This window comes from Pelophylax lessonae, assembly GCF_965119305.1.
Source record: "Pelophylax lessonae genome assembly, chromosome: 2".
Taxonomy (NCBI): Eukaryota; Metazoa; Chordata; class Amphibia; order Anura; family Ranidae; genus Pelophylax; species Pelophylax lessonae.
Window position 1 is genome coordinate 507,731,885 of NC_138769.1, and position 18,710 is coordinate 507,750,594.

At 40.3% G+C, this 18,710-nt stretch overlaps 1 protein-coding gene across 1 annotated transcript in view; it reads left to right on the top strand.

The window, feature by feature from the left end:
* OBI1 (ORC ubiquitin ligase 1) overlaps window positions 1–6,371 on the top strand; it is a 45,541-nt gene extending 39,170 nt beyond the window's left edge. Inside the window, exon 6 of the mRNA XM_082248370.1 lies at window positions 4,846–6,371. Coding sequence (XP_082104496.1) covers window positions 4,846–6,214 — 1,369 coding nt within the window. The 3' untranslated portion in view covers window positions 6,215–6,371. The remainder of the gene's footprint in view (window positions 1–4,845) is intronic.
* The last annotated feature ends 12,339 nt before the right edge of the window (window positions 6,372–18,710 follow it).

Consider the following 18,710-nt stretch of genomic DNA (forward strand, 5'->3'; position numbering starts at 1 on the left):
CTGCCTGGCCGAAAAAAAGGTCACACACATATGTTGTTGGCTTTGATTACGCACGCATTCGCTGTGGCATTTCTATAAGCTTCTGCAATGTCACAAGATTTATTTCCGTCCAGTATTGCATTCATTTTTCAACAAGATCTTGTATTGATGATGGGAGAGTCGGACCAGTGTGAAAAGAATTCTCCAGCACATCCCAAAGATTCTCAATGGGGTTAAGTTCTGAACTCTGTGGTGGCCAATCCATGTGTGAAAATGATGCCTCATCCTCCCTGAACCGATCGTTCACAATTTGAGCCTGATGAATCCTGGCATTGTCATCTTGGAATATGCCCGTGCCATCAGGGAAAAATAATCCATTGATGGGAAACACCTGGTCATTCAGTATATTCAGGTAGTCAGTAGGGATGCACCGATCCAATATTCGGATCGGATATCGGCCCCGATACTGGCAAAATAGCTGGATCGGGGATCGTTAAAATTTAGCAGACCCATGGGCCGATCCGGGGCGTCGCTACTCTCACTTCAATAGGAGTAAAAAAAAGCTTTTACTCATCTAATTCTACAGTTGCAGGCATTCTTCTTCTGCTTATAGGGGGTGGGGGGGGGGGTCGTCTTTCTTTCATCCACATCACTGGCTGTGTGATGTGAACATTTCCTAGGTATCTGCCGATACCGATCCGGAAGTATTATTTTGTTATAAGCTCACAAAACAGTACTTCTGTATCAGGATCGGTGATTTCACAAAGCAAAAGATCGGGATCGGGACCAAAAAAGTCAGATCGGTGCATCCTTGGTAGTCTGCTGACCTCATTATTTGGCCACATGCCGTAACTATCCAATAGGATAGTTACTGCATGCTTAGTTTAGTTAGTTGCTTAGTTAATTCCAGGTGCTGACTTTTTTGGGGTCAGGCAGTGTATATGTGGTAGTGCGCAGAAAAACAGTTTAACGAACATGGTGGGAGCGTGCCCTAAAATTTCCTGCTATAAAAATGTGTCCTGCTATTACGGATCTGGTGCAAGCTCTGAGGTTGTCATCCTTCCTTGCTGCAGGACCAGCATGTCCCAACACATGATATGCAATCCTTGTTCCCAGTCAGTGACTTGAATCTTCAGACACCATCCACAGTGGAAGTTACCATATTACTCTCTGGCATCAGTCTGCAGGTATGCAGCAGTCTACATTGGTGTAGGGGCTGCATTTATTGTGTCCTTTCTCACACTTTCTTTATTGGGTTTCTGATATTGAAGAATTCCTCTGGCTGCATTTACTCAAGTACTCTCACTGGTTCTTTAAGATCATTTCACTAACATTAATTAAGAATGTTTTCAAATTCTGATTTAATTAAAGATATTAATGACTAAGCTGTAATTAGCCTACAGATATAAATTATGCAGATTTTACTATGATTTATACACAAGGGCTTTCGGGGAAAAAAAGGACAAAGGAAAAACTGATGGTGTTTCTGGTTTATTATTTCATTGATGTGTTGCTTCAGTGGTGCTGAATACCAGTGGAAAGCGTGAAACCCAAATCTTTTCTGTATGTACTTCATTAATACTTTTTGTTCCTGTTAGCTAAAGAAGTGTTCTCTTCCAACATCCATCTAATTACAAAGAAAATGTAAATTAAACACTGTGCTCCACATTTTAGGGGTGGCCTAAATTTCATGTTTGGAAACTAATTTTGTATGGCTTTTTTTTTTTTTTTTTTTTAACTCAAGGTTTTTTAACTCAAGGTAAATTTTTTTTTTTTTAAGAATTTTAGTTTTTCATGATATTGAGTACAAAGAGCATAGAGTCTGTAAGTTTTGAAGAACAGCTCCAAGCAACAAGTGAAGTTCATCAATAAAGTGCTAACACTTAAAGGGAAACCTTGCAATTAAGCTGAATTCCATAGCAACTTCATTTACCTTATAAAAACTAATGCTATGATTTTTATGTTTTGTGCAGGGTTTCTGTTTCTGCCCGTCGTATCACATAATTGTGTGCTGTGCAACCTTCCTTTCATGCTTCAGTTTGAAGATGAACCCTTTGTTTTCAGAAAGAGAGAGAGAGAGAGAGAGGGGCATGCTAGGATTAAGGGTTATTTAGAATTTACCAGTGATTGTCAGAATTCTGAGGTCAACAGTATGTGATGTATTTAAAGTGGATCTAGAGCCTTAGGGTTGTTTTTACCTTAACCTTTTCTATGCATTAAGGTAATGCTCCCCTTTATACATACTTGAGCCCAATGTTGATCCAGTAATGTGCATGAGAGCAGCGGCGCGCTCTCTCCTCACTGGACAGATTGATAGCAGCAGGAACCATTGGCTCTCACTGCTGTCAATCAAATCCTGTGACGAGGGAGCAGGGTGCGAGACCGATCCCCACTGTCTGTGTCAATGGCCTCACACAAGGCGACTCTGGAGCATGCCCGCATTAATGCCCCCCTCGGAATCCACTTCCTATGGTGGGCACTCGCTGAGAGCCACTGAATAACAGGATAAGAGGAGAAACATAGCTGTATCTTATGACCCTATTGTAGCATTTGACACAGTTCCCTACACACTGTAATGTGTAAGTTAATATCAACAGGCGTAGAAAAGTCAGTTTGTAAATGGATAGAAAACTGGCTAAAAGACCATATTCAGAGAGTAGTGGTTAATGATTTCTACGTTGAATGGTCTAAGGTTATCAGTGCTGTACCCCAAGGTTCACTGCTCGGACCCTTACTTTTTAATAAGTTTATAAATGATCTACATCTGGGAATAAAAGTACCATTTCAGTATTTGCAGATGACACCAAGTTTTGCAGTGGAATAACTTCCTTACAGGATGTCTCCAACTTACAAGCTGATATCAATGCACTATTTATTTGGGCAACTATGTGTCAAATTTATATTTATTGTTGATAAATGTAAAGTTATGGGGGCTAAGAATATGCATGCATCATACACACTAGTACAAGAATAGCTAGAGGAGTCAATGAGAGAAAATAATCTGGGTGCTCCAGTAGATCATAGTAATATTATGCAATGCCAAGCTGTGGTTTCTAAAGAAAGCAAAATTTATTTTTGTATTAAAAGAGGTATGGACTCGAGAGAGAGAGAGATAATTTTTCCCCTGTATAAATCATTAGTAAGACCTCATCTGGAATATGCAGTTCAGGTTTGGGCACTTGTTCAGAAAAAGGATATCGGGTAACTGGAGAAAGTGCAGAGAAGAACAACCAACCAAACTGTTTAAGAGGCATGGAGGAGCTCAGCTATGAGGAAAGATTAAAGGAAGTGAATTTGTTCTCTTGAGAAGAGCAGATAAGGGGGGGGGGGGGGATATGATCAACATGAAAAAATACGTAGGGGGCCATATAGTGAACTTGGTGTTGAGTTATTCACTTTCAGGTCATTACAGAGAACAAGGGGGCACTCTTTACATTTGAAGGAAAAGAGATTCAACCTCCACATAAGGAAAAGCTGCTTCAAAGTAAGAGCTGCGACAATGTGGAATAGACTCCCTCAAGAGCTGATTTGGGCCAGCTCAGATTGTTTTAAAAAGGTCTGAATGTATTCCTAAATTTACATAATACAACTGGATATGAATATTTAGAGGTATTATATTTATTTCGGTATTATATAATATAATATATATATAGTAATATTTAGAGGTACAACTGGGGGTAGTTGATCCAAGGAAAATCTGATTGCCTCCCAGGGGATCAGGAAAGAATTTCCCCCCCCCCCCCCCCCCACTGGAGCGAATTGGACCATGCTTTATTGGGGTTTTTATTTGCCTTCCTCTGGATTAACTGTGGGTGTAAATTGTGCATAAGGGGTTTTCAGTATCTTTTTATTGTTGCTTGAATTAGATGCTCAATCATGCAATCATGTGCAAGCAACATCCACCACTGCACTGTTACAACAGTTGAACTGGGTTTCTAAATATAACTATGCAGTCCAATATACACAAGGGTTAGACTTCCTGCACTCTGTAGTCACTCAGTGGGGTTGATTTACTAAAACTGGGGAGTGCAAAATCTGGTGCAGGTGTGCATGGTAGCCAATCCGCTTCTAACTTTAGTTTGTTCAGTTAAGATTTGGACAAATAAAGCCTGGAAGCTGATTGGTTTCTTTGCAGAGCTGCATCAGATTTTGCACTCTCCAGTTTTAGTAAATGAACCCCAGAAACAGACATGATCATAGCTACCCCCTCTCTCTTCCTATGCAGTAAAAGTGTGAAGACACACATGATGCTGTTACACAGCTATGTCAGCATAGAGCACTGGAGTGGACGAGAGCATTTTTAGGCAATTTCCAAGCAGAAATCAGATACACAAATATGTAGTGGCATAGGATTTTAAAGCTATAAAAAGTTTGAGATTTCAGTTTGTCTTTAAACCTTAATTCCAAGTCATGTTTTTTGCATGACATTTTTATTTTCTGAATAGAACTATATAATGAAGTGAGGTGCAGTCACATTATTTGAGTTACTCCTCAAATAATTATTGGAGGTTGTGTTGTGAAGGAGGAATAATCAGTTCTACAATCGTAAAGCAGTTTTACTATGTGAAGTCCAAGTTGCAATCAATTATTTTGCAAAGCTTTTTACATTTTTGTGTTCTCTCTTATTCCTGAACTTTTTTTTGTGTGTCTTTATTCAAATCCTGACCACTATGGACAGTGCTGCTTTAAAAATGTGTTACATTTGTTGCAAAAAAATTCTGGGCACTTTGTATTGGATGTTATCATAGTGAGAAGGGACTCTTCTGATTAAATATTTTGGAGTATCTTTTGTAAGGCTCTCTTTCTATCAGTCTTTTCAGATTTGGGATTAAACTTTCTGTCTGTCTTTTTGTTCTCTGCTTTCAGATTTGGACGGTTTACAGTGGCTACATTGCAAGCTAAAGTAGATCAGTATGAAAGAGAGATGAGCAGACTTAAAAAAGCTCTAGAGAGGAGTGATCAATACATAGAAGAACTGGAAGAGCAGATTGTGCAGCTGAAAAGGCCACCAGAGGATAAGCAAATAGAAAAATCTCAGTGTGGAAATACTGCCCTCATGGAAGAACATACTGGCAGAGCTGCAACTAGTCACGTCTGTCAAGATATTAGCACTGCCAAATCAATTTCGAAGTACAGCAAGGATGATGGAATATATTCTGATGACTCCAAAGGCCTTTGCCCCATTTCGGTCAGATTAAAGCAAACACAGTATAAAAGTGTTGGCTCACCTAAACTTAAAAATAGTTTACATACCACTCTTCTGAATGGCAAGAAACAAACTATCTTGGATAGAGACAGTCCTGGTAACATCATGGTTTCAATGTCCCAGGACCTGGGTAGCCCTTCTTCATCCATACCTTTTAGCTCTCTTCAGCTGAACACCCCAAACTGCAAAACTAGTTCTTTCAGCAATACAAATTTAAAAAAGCCACTAACATACCTTCGAAAATTAGTGTTTGATGACTTGCCTCAAAGACGAGAACTTGGCAGATTGGCTTCTGCAGGTAGTGAGCACAATGTAAACAGTGCTGATGGAGCAAAACAACATGGGCAAACAAATGCTGTATTTTCTCATTTTTGCCATATTAATGGAGACTCACCGGACAAGAATTCTGAAAGGATAGACCGTAGTTTACAGCTCCCAAAACAAGAAAGAAATGCAGCAAATCGATTTTTAAGCAGGTTACACAGTATAAGTAGAGAAGACTTAAACCAGGCTGGGACCTCAGGTGAAAACACTGCAGATGTACACTTAAATTATGACAGTGTTGATCCCAATAATGTGGTGTCTCACCTGGGAACCCAAAAAGACCTTCCTCATGCAAGTGATCCCTGTTTCACACCAGACTGGGTCAAACAGTTTCAAAGTGACTCTCCAGTCCACATGTGTAAATCTTCTGAAAAGACTACACTGTCTCCTCATGAAAGTGGTCTGTTCAACTCGCTGTCTTCTTCTTTAGCCGACAATGAAGAACAAGCAGATTTGTTTATGGCTCAGTCATCTACTGATAGGTATAATATAGACTTTAATAACCACTTGCACTCAAATAATTTACCTTGTGAAGAGGAAGTCCAAACTCATGCTTATTCTGATAAGGTCCTCCTTCCAGGATATGTTTCCGAGCCAGCATGTTTATCTTCCTCTCTTCCTCAAATGTACTGTGGGAGTCCTCCAGCAAAACGAAAGCTACCGAACCCATGTAATAACAGTCCTTCAAAATCCTCCAAACACTGAACCTGCATCCTCCCTAACATCATGTCAATATAAATTGGGGTGATTGATTTAGAAGATGAATATTCTTGTAAAATAGCCAGTGCTCCTTTTGATACACAGAATTTTGATACACCTCTATTTTTCTATACTACTTTACTTTTATGCAGCAATAAAATATTAACTGTTTTGAAATTATTTGGATTCATAGTTTGGTCAGCATTTCATATTCTTCTGATGTTGTAGTACCCGAAATGCCTATCCCTTCCCCACACTGTCCAAAAAAAAAAATTAGTTGGAATTAGGCTTTAGGCTGTTTGTCCGAGAAAGACAGAGGCGCCTCTAAGTGTAGACTTTTTATGGTAAGTTTAATAGATAAATTATACACTCACATCTGCAAGCATATGTTCATGCCCATAGACAAGTTTCTGATGTAGATAAGTGATGAGGAATGGTCATCCAGTCCTAAACATCCACCCCGCTGGAGCCGAGATCCCCTCGCCGTGGCCGGCAAGTACGGCGGAGTTGTAAACCGGAAGCAGGCTCGGTATGGTAGCTGAAAGCGAGGCTTGGTTGATAGTCGGATAAGGATGACGTCATCTGTGTGCGACGCGTTTCCGAGCGTGCTCCAGCGGAATGGATGTTTAGGACTGGATGACCATTCATTATCACTTATCTACATCGGAACCTTGTCTATGGGCATGAACATATGCTTGCAGATGTGAGTGTATAATTTTATCTATTAAACTTACCAAGAAAAGTCTACACTTGGAGGCGCCTCTGTCTGTCTTTGTTTCTAGCCCTGTGGAACCCCTGGCTTTGGTTTCTGGATGGCTGCCCTATATGGTGGACTTTTGTTCTCCATGTGCCATTCATGACTCCTTGACTCCCATGGACTCTGGTCTAAAATATGTGACTAATGAGCCTGTTACAATTTTGTATTTAGGCTGTTTGTCGATGGACTAATGGAAGACAAAGCCTTTAGAAAGCATTTTGTAAATTCACCTGTGTTCTAAGCGCTTAGACCAATCATTTTGATCTAGGACCTATTTAAACATAAATAGGATTTTGTTGCAAAGGGCAGGTGCCCAAAATCATGTGAGCTTCTTTTAGTTGACAAGTCGAGTCTGAATCACGCCTGACTTATTGATTGCAGTACCTGTCTAATTACCCACTTGTAAAGATGTCCGGCCTCTCTAAATGAATGAACTGCCAATAAATGACAATAGAAGGAAAATGCAGTGCATACCATTTGTGCTGCACTGTGGTCCAGATCTGTCAGCACTACTGTACTTGTGTGTTGGGGTTCCATTCTACATAAATGGCTATCTAATGCAATGTGGTAAATTACTGTAACACAGGAATTCTAAGGTCTGAAACCAACCTAAGTGTTTAAAGTGGATTTTCAGGCTAAAACTATATTTAAATCTACTCGCAGCCACTTCTAAGACTAACCAATCTAATTCTGTAAAGCAAAGATTGCTATACATACCTTTTCTGATCAGGTCGGTCTCCAGCGACGGATGCTATGTGCAGGAGACAGCCGACAACAGCTGGGAAGTGATGCTCATAGAGTTACTATGGGGCTTCAGTTGTCGGCTGCTTCTGCACAATCCCCCACACAGAAGCCACCGCTGACAGCTCAGTGAGGGACCAGACCAATGCCGGTTCAGAAAAGTTGTCTAGCAATTTCTGCTTTACAGGGCTAGATAGGTTAGTCTTACAATATGGCTGTGAGTAGATTTAGAGTTACAGTAGTTAGTGTTAAGCTGAACTTCTACTTAAAGTTCTGTTCAGTAAAGATAATTCTTTATCAAATATTTTTGTTAAAACTGACTTTTATTTTTAACTACTCCTACATGAGGGATAGAAATCTAGAAATTTCCTAAGATTTCTCAAACTATTTTTCACAACTGCATCAGGTTATCTTAAATCAAAAATGTTGATGTTCCCCCAAAGCAGCAATGACTTTCCTCCATAGTACTTGCATTCAAAACAGTACCTTGAAAAATGAGCCATGATCAATTTTATAATTATTAGGCCTCATGCACACTGGCCGTTTTTACAGCTGCTGTTTTTGCTGCTCTAATAAAAGCTGAAAAATGCTAAAAAAAAAAAATAAAACACGGCTATTCGGCGTTTATCAGCGTTTTTGAGCCATAAGCTTTTGTGGGGGTATAGTTTTGCTAATAAAGGTAAAAAATACTACTGCAAAAAAATGCTCCAAAACCCATGCTACAGCTATGTTTTTAAAACTCCCAGCATGCATGAGGCCTTAGGTTAATAAAAAAAAGATTGTGAATATAAATTCCATTGTGATCCTCACCCTCATACAAAACGGCTCAGTTAATTGCCATCACAGAGAGCGACTTCAGCCTGGAAACATGAGAAATGCAGATAAAACTCTCCCCTCCCCAACTGAACCTGAACCTGTAATGCAGTCTATACAGTAATAAAAATGCTGCTATTTTTTAGTTTTTTTTTTTGTTTTGAAGTGCTTCAGCAAGGGTTAAAATAGCCAGTGCTGACTGCACCCTGGAGAGTCAGACCACTGCACTTACCCAGAAGCCCTGCCCTATGTTTCCAGGAGACTTGCATGCCCCTTGTTGTAGCACTTCGAAACGAATACAAAAAAAACAAATGAAACTTGACTGCATTATATAAATATACTGAACAAAATTTTAAACGCAACACTTTTGTTTTTGCCCCCATTTTTCATGGGCTGAACTCAAAGATCTAAGACTTTTTCTATGTACACAAATCTGGCTAAATCTGTGTTAGTGAGCACTTCTTTTGCCGAGATAATCCATCCCCCTCACAGGTGTGGCATATCAAGATGCTGATTAGACAGTATGATTATTGCACAGGTGTACATTAGGCTGGCTACAATAAAAGGCCACTCTAAAATGTGCAGTTTTATCACACCACACAATGTCACAGATGTCGCAAGTTTTGAGGGCGCGTGCAATTGGCATGCTGACTGCAGGCATGTATACCAGAGCTGTTGCCAATTAATTGAATGTTCATTTCTCTACCCATAAGCCGTCTCCAAAGGCGTTTCAGAGAATTTGGCAGTACATCCAACAGGCCTCATAACCTCAGACCACATGTAACCACACCAGCCCAGGACCTCCACATCCAGCATCTTCACCTCCAGCTGCTGTAACAATCGGTTTGCATAACCAAATAATTTCTGCACAAACTGTCAGAAACCGTCTCAGGGAAGCTCATCTGCATGTTTGTCATCCTCATCGGGGTCTCAACCTGACTGCAGTTTGTCGTCGTAACCAATTTGAGTCGGCAAATGCTCACATTTGATGGCGTCTGGCACTTTGGAGAGGTGTTCTCTTCATGGATGAATCTCGGTTTTCACTGTACAGGACAGATGGCAGACAGCATGTATGGCGTCGTGTGGAAGAGCGGTTTGCTGATGTCAACATGGAATGAGTATCCCATGGTGGCGGTGGGGTTAGGGTTTGGGCAGACGTATGTTATGGACAACGAACACAGGGGCATTTTATTGATGGCCTTTTGAATGCTCAGAGATACCATAATGAGATACTGCGGCCCATGATAATGCACGGCCCCATGCTGCAAGGATCTGTACACCGTTCCTGGAAGCTGAAAACATTCCAGTTCTTGCATGGCCAGCATTCTCACCGGACATGTCACCCATTGAGCATGTTGAGGATGCTCTGGATGGGCGTATATGACAGCGTATTCCAGGTCCTGCCAATATCCAGCAACTTCCCACAGCCATTGAAGAGGAGTGGACCAACATTCCACAGGCCACAATCAACAACCTGATCAACTCTATGCCAAGGAGATGTGTTGCACTGTGTGAGGCAAATGGTTGTCACACCAGATACTGATTGGTTTTCAAGCCCCCCTCCCCCCATACAGTGAAACTGCACATTTTAGAGTTACCTTTATTGTAGCCAGCCTAAGGCACACCTGTGCAATAATCATGCTGTCTAATCAGCATCCTGATATGCCACACCTGTGAGGTGGATGGATTATCCTGGCAAAGGAGAAGTGCTCACTAACACAGATTTGTGAACAATATTTCAGAGAAATAGGCCTTTTATGTACATAGAAAAGGTCTTAGATCTTTGAGCTCAGCTCATGAAAAATAGGGCAAAAAAAAAAAAAAAGTGTTGCGTTTTTTATAATTTTGTTCAGTATCAATATAGAAGGTTTAGTTGGGCTGTAAGGGTAAATGGTATACCTTCTTAGTGAGGTGTTTTTGTTTTATTTTTTTTTATTTTTTAAATGCCCACTTGTGGAATTAGATGTTCGTACAAATAGTCCCATTCAGCTCATGTACTAATCAATTCAGACAGTGAAATCCTAGTTTGCCATCCCTTTTGAACAACATATCCTCATCAATTCAAATTATCCACTTAAAGTGGAGTTCCACCCATTTTCGTAACTTTAGATCTATGTAATCCCCTTTAAAACGGCTTTTACCAATGGAAACTTTTTTTTTTTTTTTTTTTTTGCTAGTAAATACCTTAATTTCTGCTTTATTCCTCCTCTCCTCACTTCCGGGTCCGATCGGCGATGACGTCATTCGGCGATTCGCAGTGTGTGCTGGGATGTATTCCATTCCAGAAATCTTGCAGTATTAGCCAGGAGCTGAGCTGTACTGTGTGTATTCAGGCCGTTCTCTGCCCTGCCTCCGCCCCGCCTCCTCTCAGTGAGTTGTACTGTATGCATTGTATTCAGGCCGTTCTCTGCCCCGCCTCCTCTCAGTGAGTTGTACTGTATGCATTGTATTCAGGACGTGCTCTGCCCCGCCTCCTCTCAGTGAGCTCAGTAAGGATATAATGCTTTCAGTCCTCGCTCACTGAGAGGAGGCGGCGGCGGGGCAGAGAACGGCCTGAATACAATGCATACAGTACAACTCACTGAGAGGAGGCGGGGCAAGGGCGGGGCAGGTCACGGCTCAGTACAGCTCAGCTCCTGGCTAATACTGCGAGATTTCTGGAATGGAATACATCCCAGCACACACTGCGAATCGCCGAATGACGTCATCGCCGATCGGACCCGGAAGTGAGGAGAGGAGGAATAAAGCAGAAATTAAGGTATTTACTAGCAAAAAAAAAAAAAAAAGTTTCCATTGGTAAAAGCCGTTTTAAAGGGGATTACATACATCTATGTAATCCAACCTATTAAAAATGGGTGGAACTCCGCTTTAAGGTCCTGAAGATTTTACCCCCTTCATGACCAGGCCATTTTTTGCAGTTCAACACTGTGCTACTTTAACTGGGGATTGCGCGGTCATGCAATGCTGTACTCAAAGGAAATTTTGTATAATTTTTTTTTTTTTCTTCACATAAATGGAGCTTTCTTTTGGTGATATTTGATCACCACTGTTTTTTTTTTTTTTTTTTTTTATTTATTGCTATATAAACAAAAATACCCAAAATATTTTTTTACTTTCTGCTATAGAGCATATTCAATACAAAAAATAATAATAATAATTTCCTAAATGTAGGCCAAAATGTTTTCTGCTACATGTCTTTGGTAAAAAAAAAAAATCCCAGTAAGTGTATGTTAAATGCGTGAAAGCTTTAGTGTCTACAAACTATGGTATAGGTACTAAAAATTTTTATTTATTTTTTTTATACTAGTAATGGCAGCTATCCGCGACATATTGTGGGACTGTGATAGTGCAGTGGACTGACTGACTGACACGGACATCTCCAGTGACACTAATACAGTGATCAGTGCTAATAATCTGCACGGTCATTAAACTAATGACACTGGGTAGGAAGGAGTTAACATCTGGGGCAATCAAAGGGTTAACGGCATGCCTAGTAAGTGTTTAGGTTGACTGTGTGCTTCTTTTACTCAGGGATGTGATGGTTTTATTGCAGGGAGACAAAGGTCACATCCCTGCTGTCAGGAGAGAGATCTTTGATTGTTTACATACACAGATCTCTCTCCTGTCATCCTCCCTGCCGATCGCCGGGTCCTGACCATGAATCATTGGTCGGGACCTGCTAATCGGCATGTGCTTGAGCCAGTGTGCGCACCCCCTACCCGAAAATGCAAAATCACGTATATATGATTTAGCACAGTCGGCAAGTGATTAAAAAAATGAACTTGGATGGCCCTCTAAACATTGTAATTTGCAAAGCTAAGCAGCATGTCAAAAAAAGCCTATACACTGTGCTGTTATAAGGGGAAAAAAGGCTGTGTGTGAATGGGTATTTATAATTGTGATCTCTATTCCAAGCACTGCCAAATTGAAGACCAATTGCAGCCTAGATCATGTAGTATACGACTATCGATGAGCATTTTTGTAGTTTCACATCATTAAAGGAGTTGTAATGTCAGGAAAGTTTTTTCATCTTAATGCATTCTATGCATTAGGATAAAAAGTCTTCTTTGTGTAGCAGCTCCTCCAGCACCCCTAATACTTACCTGTGCCCCCTCTCTGTCCAATGATGTCCACCAGTCCCTCAGCCGCCCTGGGACTCTCCCTCCTGATTGGCTGAGATACATCTGTGGCGCCATTGGCTCCCACAGCTGTCAGTCAAAGTCAGTGAGCCAATCAGGAGAGAGAGGGTGTGGGGCCGAATGCAGTCCATTCAGACACGGAGCTGCAGCTTGGCTCAGGTGCCCCCATAGCAAGCTGCTTGCTGTTGGGGCACTCGATAGGAGGAAGGGGCCAGGAGCAGGAAGGAGGGACAAGAGAAGAGGAGGATCCAGGCTGCTCTGTGCCACACCAACTGCACAGAAGAGTTAAGTATAACATGCCTGTCATGTGTTTTTTTTTTTTTTTTAAAGACTGTAGAGACCTATTGTTTTCAATCAGTCTTTGCTTGGTAGACTTGCAGTGACATAAGAAGTTCAGCAAGGCACAATCTTGTGCAGCACATTGTAAACAGGAGGCAAAGCCAATGTGAAAGAAAGTACTAAAATTACTTAATTTCCAACTTTTAAAAAGTGCCTAAACATTACTATCTAATTCTGCATTTGTCCATGACTTGCTCTCCACATTTCCTGCATGCAGTTTCTTGGTGCTAGCTCAGGTTCACACTGCTGTGAAATGAAAGTTGTGTCACTTCCGATCCGACTTTGTCCTGCAACTTCAGTCCGACTTTAATGTGACTTTTTACGCTGGCATTGAAGTCCTATCAAAGTCAGACAAAAGTAGTTCAGGAACCTTTTCTAAAGTCACAGCAAGTGGTGTTGGATCAGTTGAGATGGCTCTCATAGGGAAATATGGAATTTGACATGTCACGTGACTTGCATGCTCTCACAAGTTTGGCCCCATGTCACAGTGTGAACTGGGCTAAGGTAAAAAGTCACATCATTAAATGAAAGTATGTGGAAGGAGGTATTACCCTTGTGTGGTCTTCCCGAAAACTGGAAGGCTGGGTACATCTGTTAACTGTGTATATTAAATAATAAAAAAAAAAGTAGAAATTTACATGTGGCCACTTTTAAAGTTGAATCTAACTTTCCAATCCCTGCTGGCAACTCCACATCAAGTTAAAATGGGGCACACACAGTGAGATACTTGCTTCCCTTTCCTACTGAAAATAGGAGTAGGTTGGCCATGTGACCACAGGTTATCAGCCCTTCGTGTGGACCATATCAAGCTGTTTGTAGCCAGCCCTAAGATATCAAAATACATGGGAAGATTGTGGACCAATCCAGTTCATAATAGATCAAGGAAGGATTATATATCTTTAGGCTGCTACAAATTTGTGCAGAGCCCCTTTCCTGGAAAAATGGATGAGCAAGTAGGATTTTTACAGATGACCACTGTATTTCCTACCAAGGTAAGTTTGCTGACAGGGTTTGCTATGCCTGCTTAGTCTGCAATTGTACATGTTATGATTGCTCTGCAGAGTGATAGTATGGTGTTTAAATGTTCCCACTGTTATTTTATATAGGAGACCAACAGAAGGATGGGCTCTCAAGTCACAAAGGGCTGAATTATTACATCGATGTTATTAGTGTTGATTGAATGACTACTCTTATTACTGCTACCCCAATTCCAAAAAAGTAGGGACACTGTATAAAATCTACATAAAAACAATGACATGATTTGCAAATATCCTAAACCTATATTGTATTTGCACTTGAAAATAGAAAACAGATCAAAGTTTAACTGAGAAAATGTATTATTTTAGGAAAAAAATAAGGTAATTTTGAAATTGATGGCAGCGACGGGTCTCAAAAAAGATTTGACAGGGCCGTGTTTAGTACGGGGTAGCATCCTCGTCTTTTCACAATCTGCAAAATGTCTGGGAACTGAGGAGACCAAATGCTGGAGTTTTGGAAGAGGAATGTTGTCCCATTCTTCCCAGATATAGGATTCTAACTGCTCAACAGTCCTGGGTCTTCTTTGTCCTACTTTTCGTTTTAAGATACACCAAATATTTTCAATAGGACTCTTCTATTTCAAAGCCATACTGTTGTCATAGACAGTCATGACAATAGACAGTATGTGTTTTTGCATTGTCCTGATAAAATATGCATAGCCTTCCCTGAAAAAGACTTTTTTTCTGGATGGCAGCATATGCTGCTCTAAAACCTGAATATATCTTTCAGCATTGATGGTGCCTTTCCAGATGTGCAAGCTGCCGATTGCATATGCATTATTGCACCCCTATACCATGTTATATTTCAGAATTGTAAGCTCTAACAAGCAGGGCCTTCTAGTTCCCCCTGTTTTGAATTATATTGTAACTGTATTGTCTTCCCTCACATTGTAAAGCGCTGCGCAAACTGTTGGCGCTATATAAATCTTGTATAATAATAATTGTCGCTCTTTTTTTTGTCTATAGCGCAAAAAATAAAAATCGCAGAGGTGATCAAATACCACCAAAGAAAAGCTCTATTTGTGGGGACATCAATTCTCTCTGGGTACAGTGTCGCACGACCGCGCAATTGTCAGTTAAAGTAACTGAATCAAAAAAAATGGCCTGTTCATTAAAGGGGAAAACCTTCTGGTCCAGACGTGGTTAAATCTACTGTTCATATATTAATCTATTTGCTCTTCACAAATTATCAGCTTTATTCCTTAATGCATTTACAAAGTGTTTTCTTTTTTTGAATTTGTTATCAGCTATTTTGTTATCTCTTATGCACACTAGCCAGTATTCTTCAGTAAAACTCCTGTAATTACTGCTTTCTGGCTTATGAATATGTAATGTGCCTAACTTGCTAACAAAATTTGCGTCGATACTAAAAGTGCACACTTCCAGCCATGCTGCATTCAAAACTTCTCATTGTGGACCTGAAAAGAGTGCTTAATAAATACAGTGTGATGCAAATGAATGCAAAGGAGGCTATTCTGAGCCCAAAGTACACTTGTCTCAGTTTAATGACTGGGATCCTTATGTCCATCTCAAGTTAGTAATTTAGTCAGTGAGTACTGCTACGGAAACTATTGTTGTCCCTTCCATGTGCTTTGCCAAATCAGAAAGACATTAATCTGTCATTGAGCTGTCTTAATTACTGCGTGTGCAGTGTAGCTTTAAAGGTTAATTAAGCAGAGCAAAGCAAGTCAACATTCTTGTTCACAGTTGTACTGAATTATTATATGCAAATGTATACACATTGCCATTATTCTGCATTGTCTATTAGTAAATATTTAGATTATGCATCTCAGTTTTAGCTGTTTTCATATAAATTAACATTTGTAAAATAAAAGCACGACTCTGTTTATTCCCCTTAGCAAGTGAAATGTGTGATTAAGATTTTCTCACACATGATTAAACTGATTTGCCAAATCAAGTTCCAATGCCATTTGTTTGTGACTGTATATGATTTCGTTCCAAGTGGCGCAGCTTTGTAACAACTCTCTTCAATGTTTGATGTGATCGTGTGCTGCCAAATCTATCTATGCTTTAATTCACAATGGGATGGCAATGACAATAGGAAAGTTGAGGACCTTGCTGGATGAGAATGAGGAACACAAGGCAGATCTTTAATTGAGCAATGAGAATGAGAGCCCCTGCCGAGCGGAGTGAAATTCATTAGAAAGTGTGAGATGTCTGGCTTGCTTCTAAATGATGCTGAGATACAGTATTAAGGACATACTCAGGAGACCAAATGTTCTGTATATAAAGTTAATGATTTCTTTCATTGTTTAGGATTGCAAATGGCCTAAATTTGATGCACATTGCACCCTTAAATGGTACTAAATATGCCCTGGTGCATCTTTCCTTCATTAAAATTCTAATGTCACTGTACAGTTGTAGCTAGTGGTTAAGTCCACTATCATTAAAATTGGTATGACAAATATACTAATGACACAAACCATTTTGATATTTACTGTTGTTTTAAATTATTTTAAATTTCAGTCTGATTTTCTGAAAATGTTTAACAGTGATGGTTAAACTTCTGAAAAGTGAAAATCTAAACCAGGATTTAAAAAAGCGTCAATTACAGAGCAAGCTATATAAAATTGTGCAGAATACCACATGGTCCCAATGGCTACGGCACCCAAAATGTACTGTACTAGTATGAAACCTTCAAGTAGCCTCTATACTCCATTATTCACTCAACATTCACTGCCGGTGCTCCCTCTTCCTGCTCACCTCCTATTCCCTCCCTCCCCCCCCCCCCCACCTAACCAGCCCCTAGCATCACTCCCGTCTATCTTTTATATACTGTATTGATACATCTGTTGTTTAACAGCTTTATCCCAACACTGTTGTTACCACAGGTTGAAATGTTTCTTTTTCACCCTAGACGGTACAATGCTGTAATTAATGTTTGACTACTTAACTGTTTTTTGTTTTTGTTTTTTTGTTACTATACTTAAACCTTAATAAAAATCAGTTTGGAAAAAAAAAAATGTACAGAATGGTTTTGGGAGCCAAAAAATATCCTGAGCCATTTCCTTTCAAAATTCTACTAGGAATACTAAGATAGAAAGGTTTGGCCCAGTAGCACTGGTGGTCAAGCTATAGTTTCTTTGGCTGTTTTTCTATGTATCGTCTTCTGCTGTTCCCCCATGGAGCAGCCTTCAGTCCCTTTCCCCCAGAAGCATTTTGGAACTCTGAACCACCAATTTTATTTTTTTAACTTTAGGCGACATTTCAAGTATTTGTTAAAGCTCAGCTCAAGCAAAAACATACTTTTTGGTTTTGATTACAGTGGAAAAGAGTTTTAACGTAAGGTATTACTGCCGTTACTGGTGTTATTATTTTACCACACTTCCTGTCCTGTTGATTTTAGAGGATGTGACCCACAGCAGCACAATTAACACTAAAAACTTGACAGAGGTTGGAATTACATTTAACAAATGATTTTATCGGTGACCCTGTTGCAGAGATTTTGCTCACTTCCATCATCAATGACCCCACAAGTGAGAGATTGTCACCTTTGTGGCTTCACAAAAAGAAAAACCTGAAAAGGGTTCTAACTAGGGATCGACCGATATAGTTTTTTCATTGCCGATACCGATATTTTGTTCGTCATGTATCGGCTGAATTTTTTTTTTTTTTTATTTGACAGGTACTTTTGTGGAGGGATCTGGGAGTCTAAAATACCCCAAACCCCTCCTCTGCACTTAAAAGCATTCAAAACACCAAGTATGGCTGTTTTGAATGCTGTCATGCTGTTAATCTGGTGCCAGTACCCGGAAGTGATGTCATGACACCACTTCCGGGTTTTTGCATAGAGACCCGATCAGAGCGGAGTGCAGCTTTGATCGGGTCTTCGGCGGCCGTGCAGGCTGGTTGCCCGGGTCTCCCGGCGGGACAGGCTTCTCAGCCACATTGGTTGTCATTACAATACAGCCAACCGTTGGCTATGGACGCCGGTACCGGAGTGATGCCTCTAGCTGCAGGCATCACTCCGGTACAAGCAATTTCCAAAATATCGGTAATATTGGCCACCTTGGTGGTCGATTCCGATATATTGGGGTAAGTGCATATCGGCCCTTGACATATCGGTCGATCTCTAGTTCTAACTCTTTCCCCACTTTGTCAAAATCTAAACAGAAAGCTTTTCCTGGAGTTGGACCATAAAATTTCTCCATTGCTATTGACCTTTTGTGTAGGGAATCAGAGGAGAGTCTTCCACCGTGGCACATCCATTTATTGGAGTCTACAACTGTTAAATATTACAGTGGACTATCACCATCATCTAAAAAAACAAGCTATTACAACCTGACTATTCTATGACTATCGTTGCCTTTGTGTCTGCTTATGGTCCACCAAGCTGAAGTGTTTGTCATAAGTTTAAGGGTATTATTGTTGCTTTTTTATCCTCTTCCTGCCCATCCCCAGTATCCTTTTATTTAGACTATTACATCCCTCTGCCCATGGATGCATATGTGCGGTGTATGGACGTGAAAGTCCTTCATCTTTGTTGCCGCACTTTTATGTTACGTGGGCAGCAACAAGTTAAGTTCTGAACAAGCCTCAGTGTTCTTAAACTAGACTTAAAAGCTGTGATGACATTTCCATCTATTCTACGACTCAAAAGAAATGAATACAATACATCTTCTCAGTTAAGTTTTGCTTGCAAATATATTGTTTAC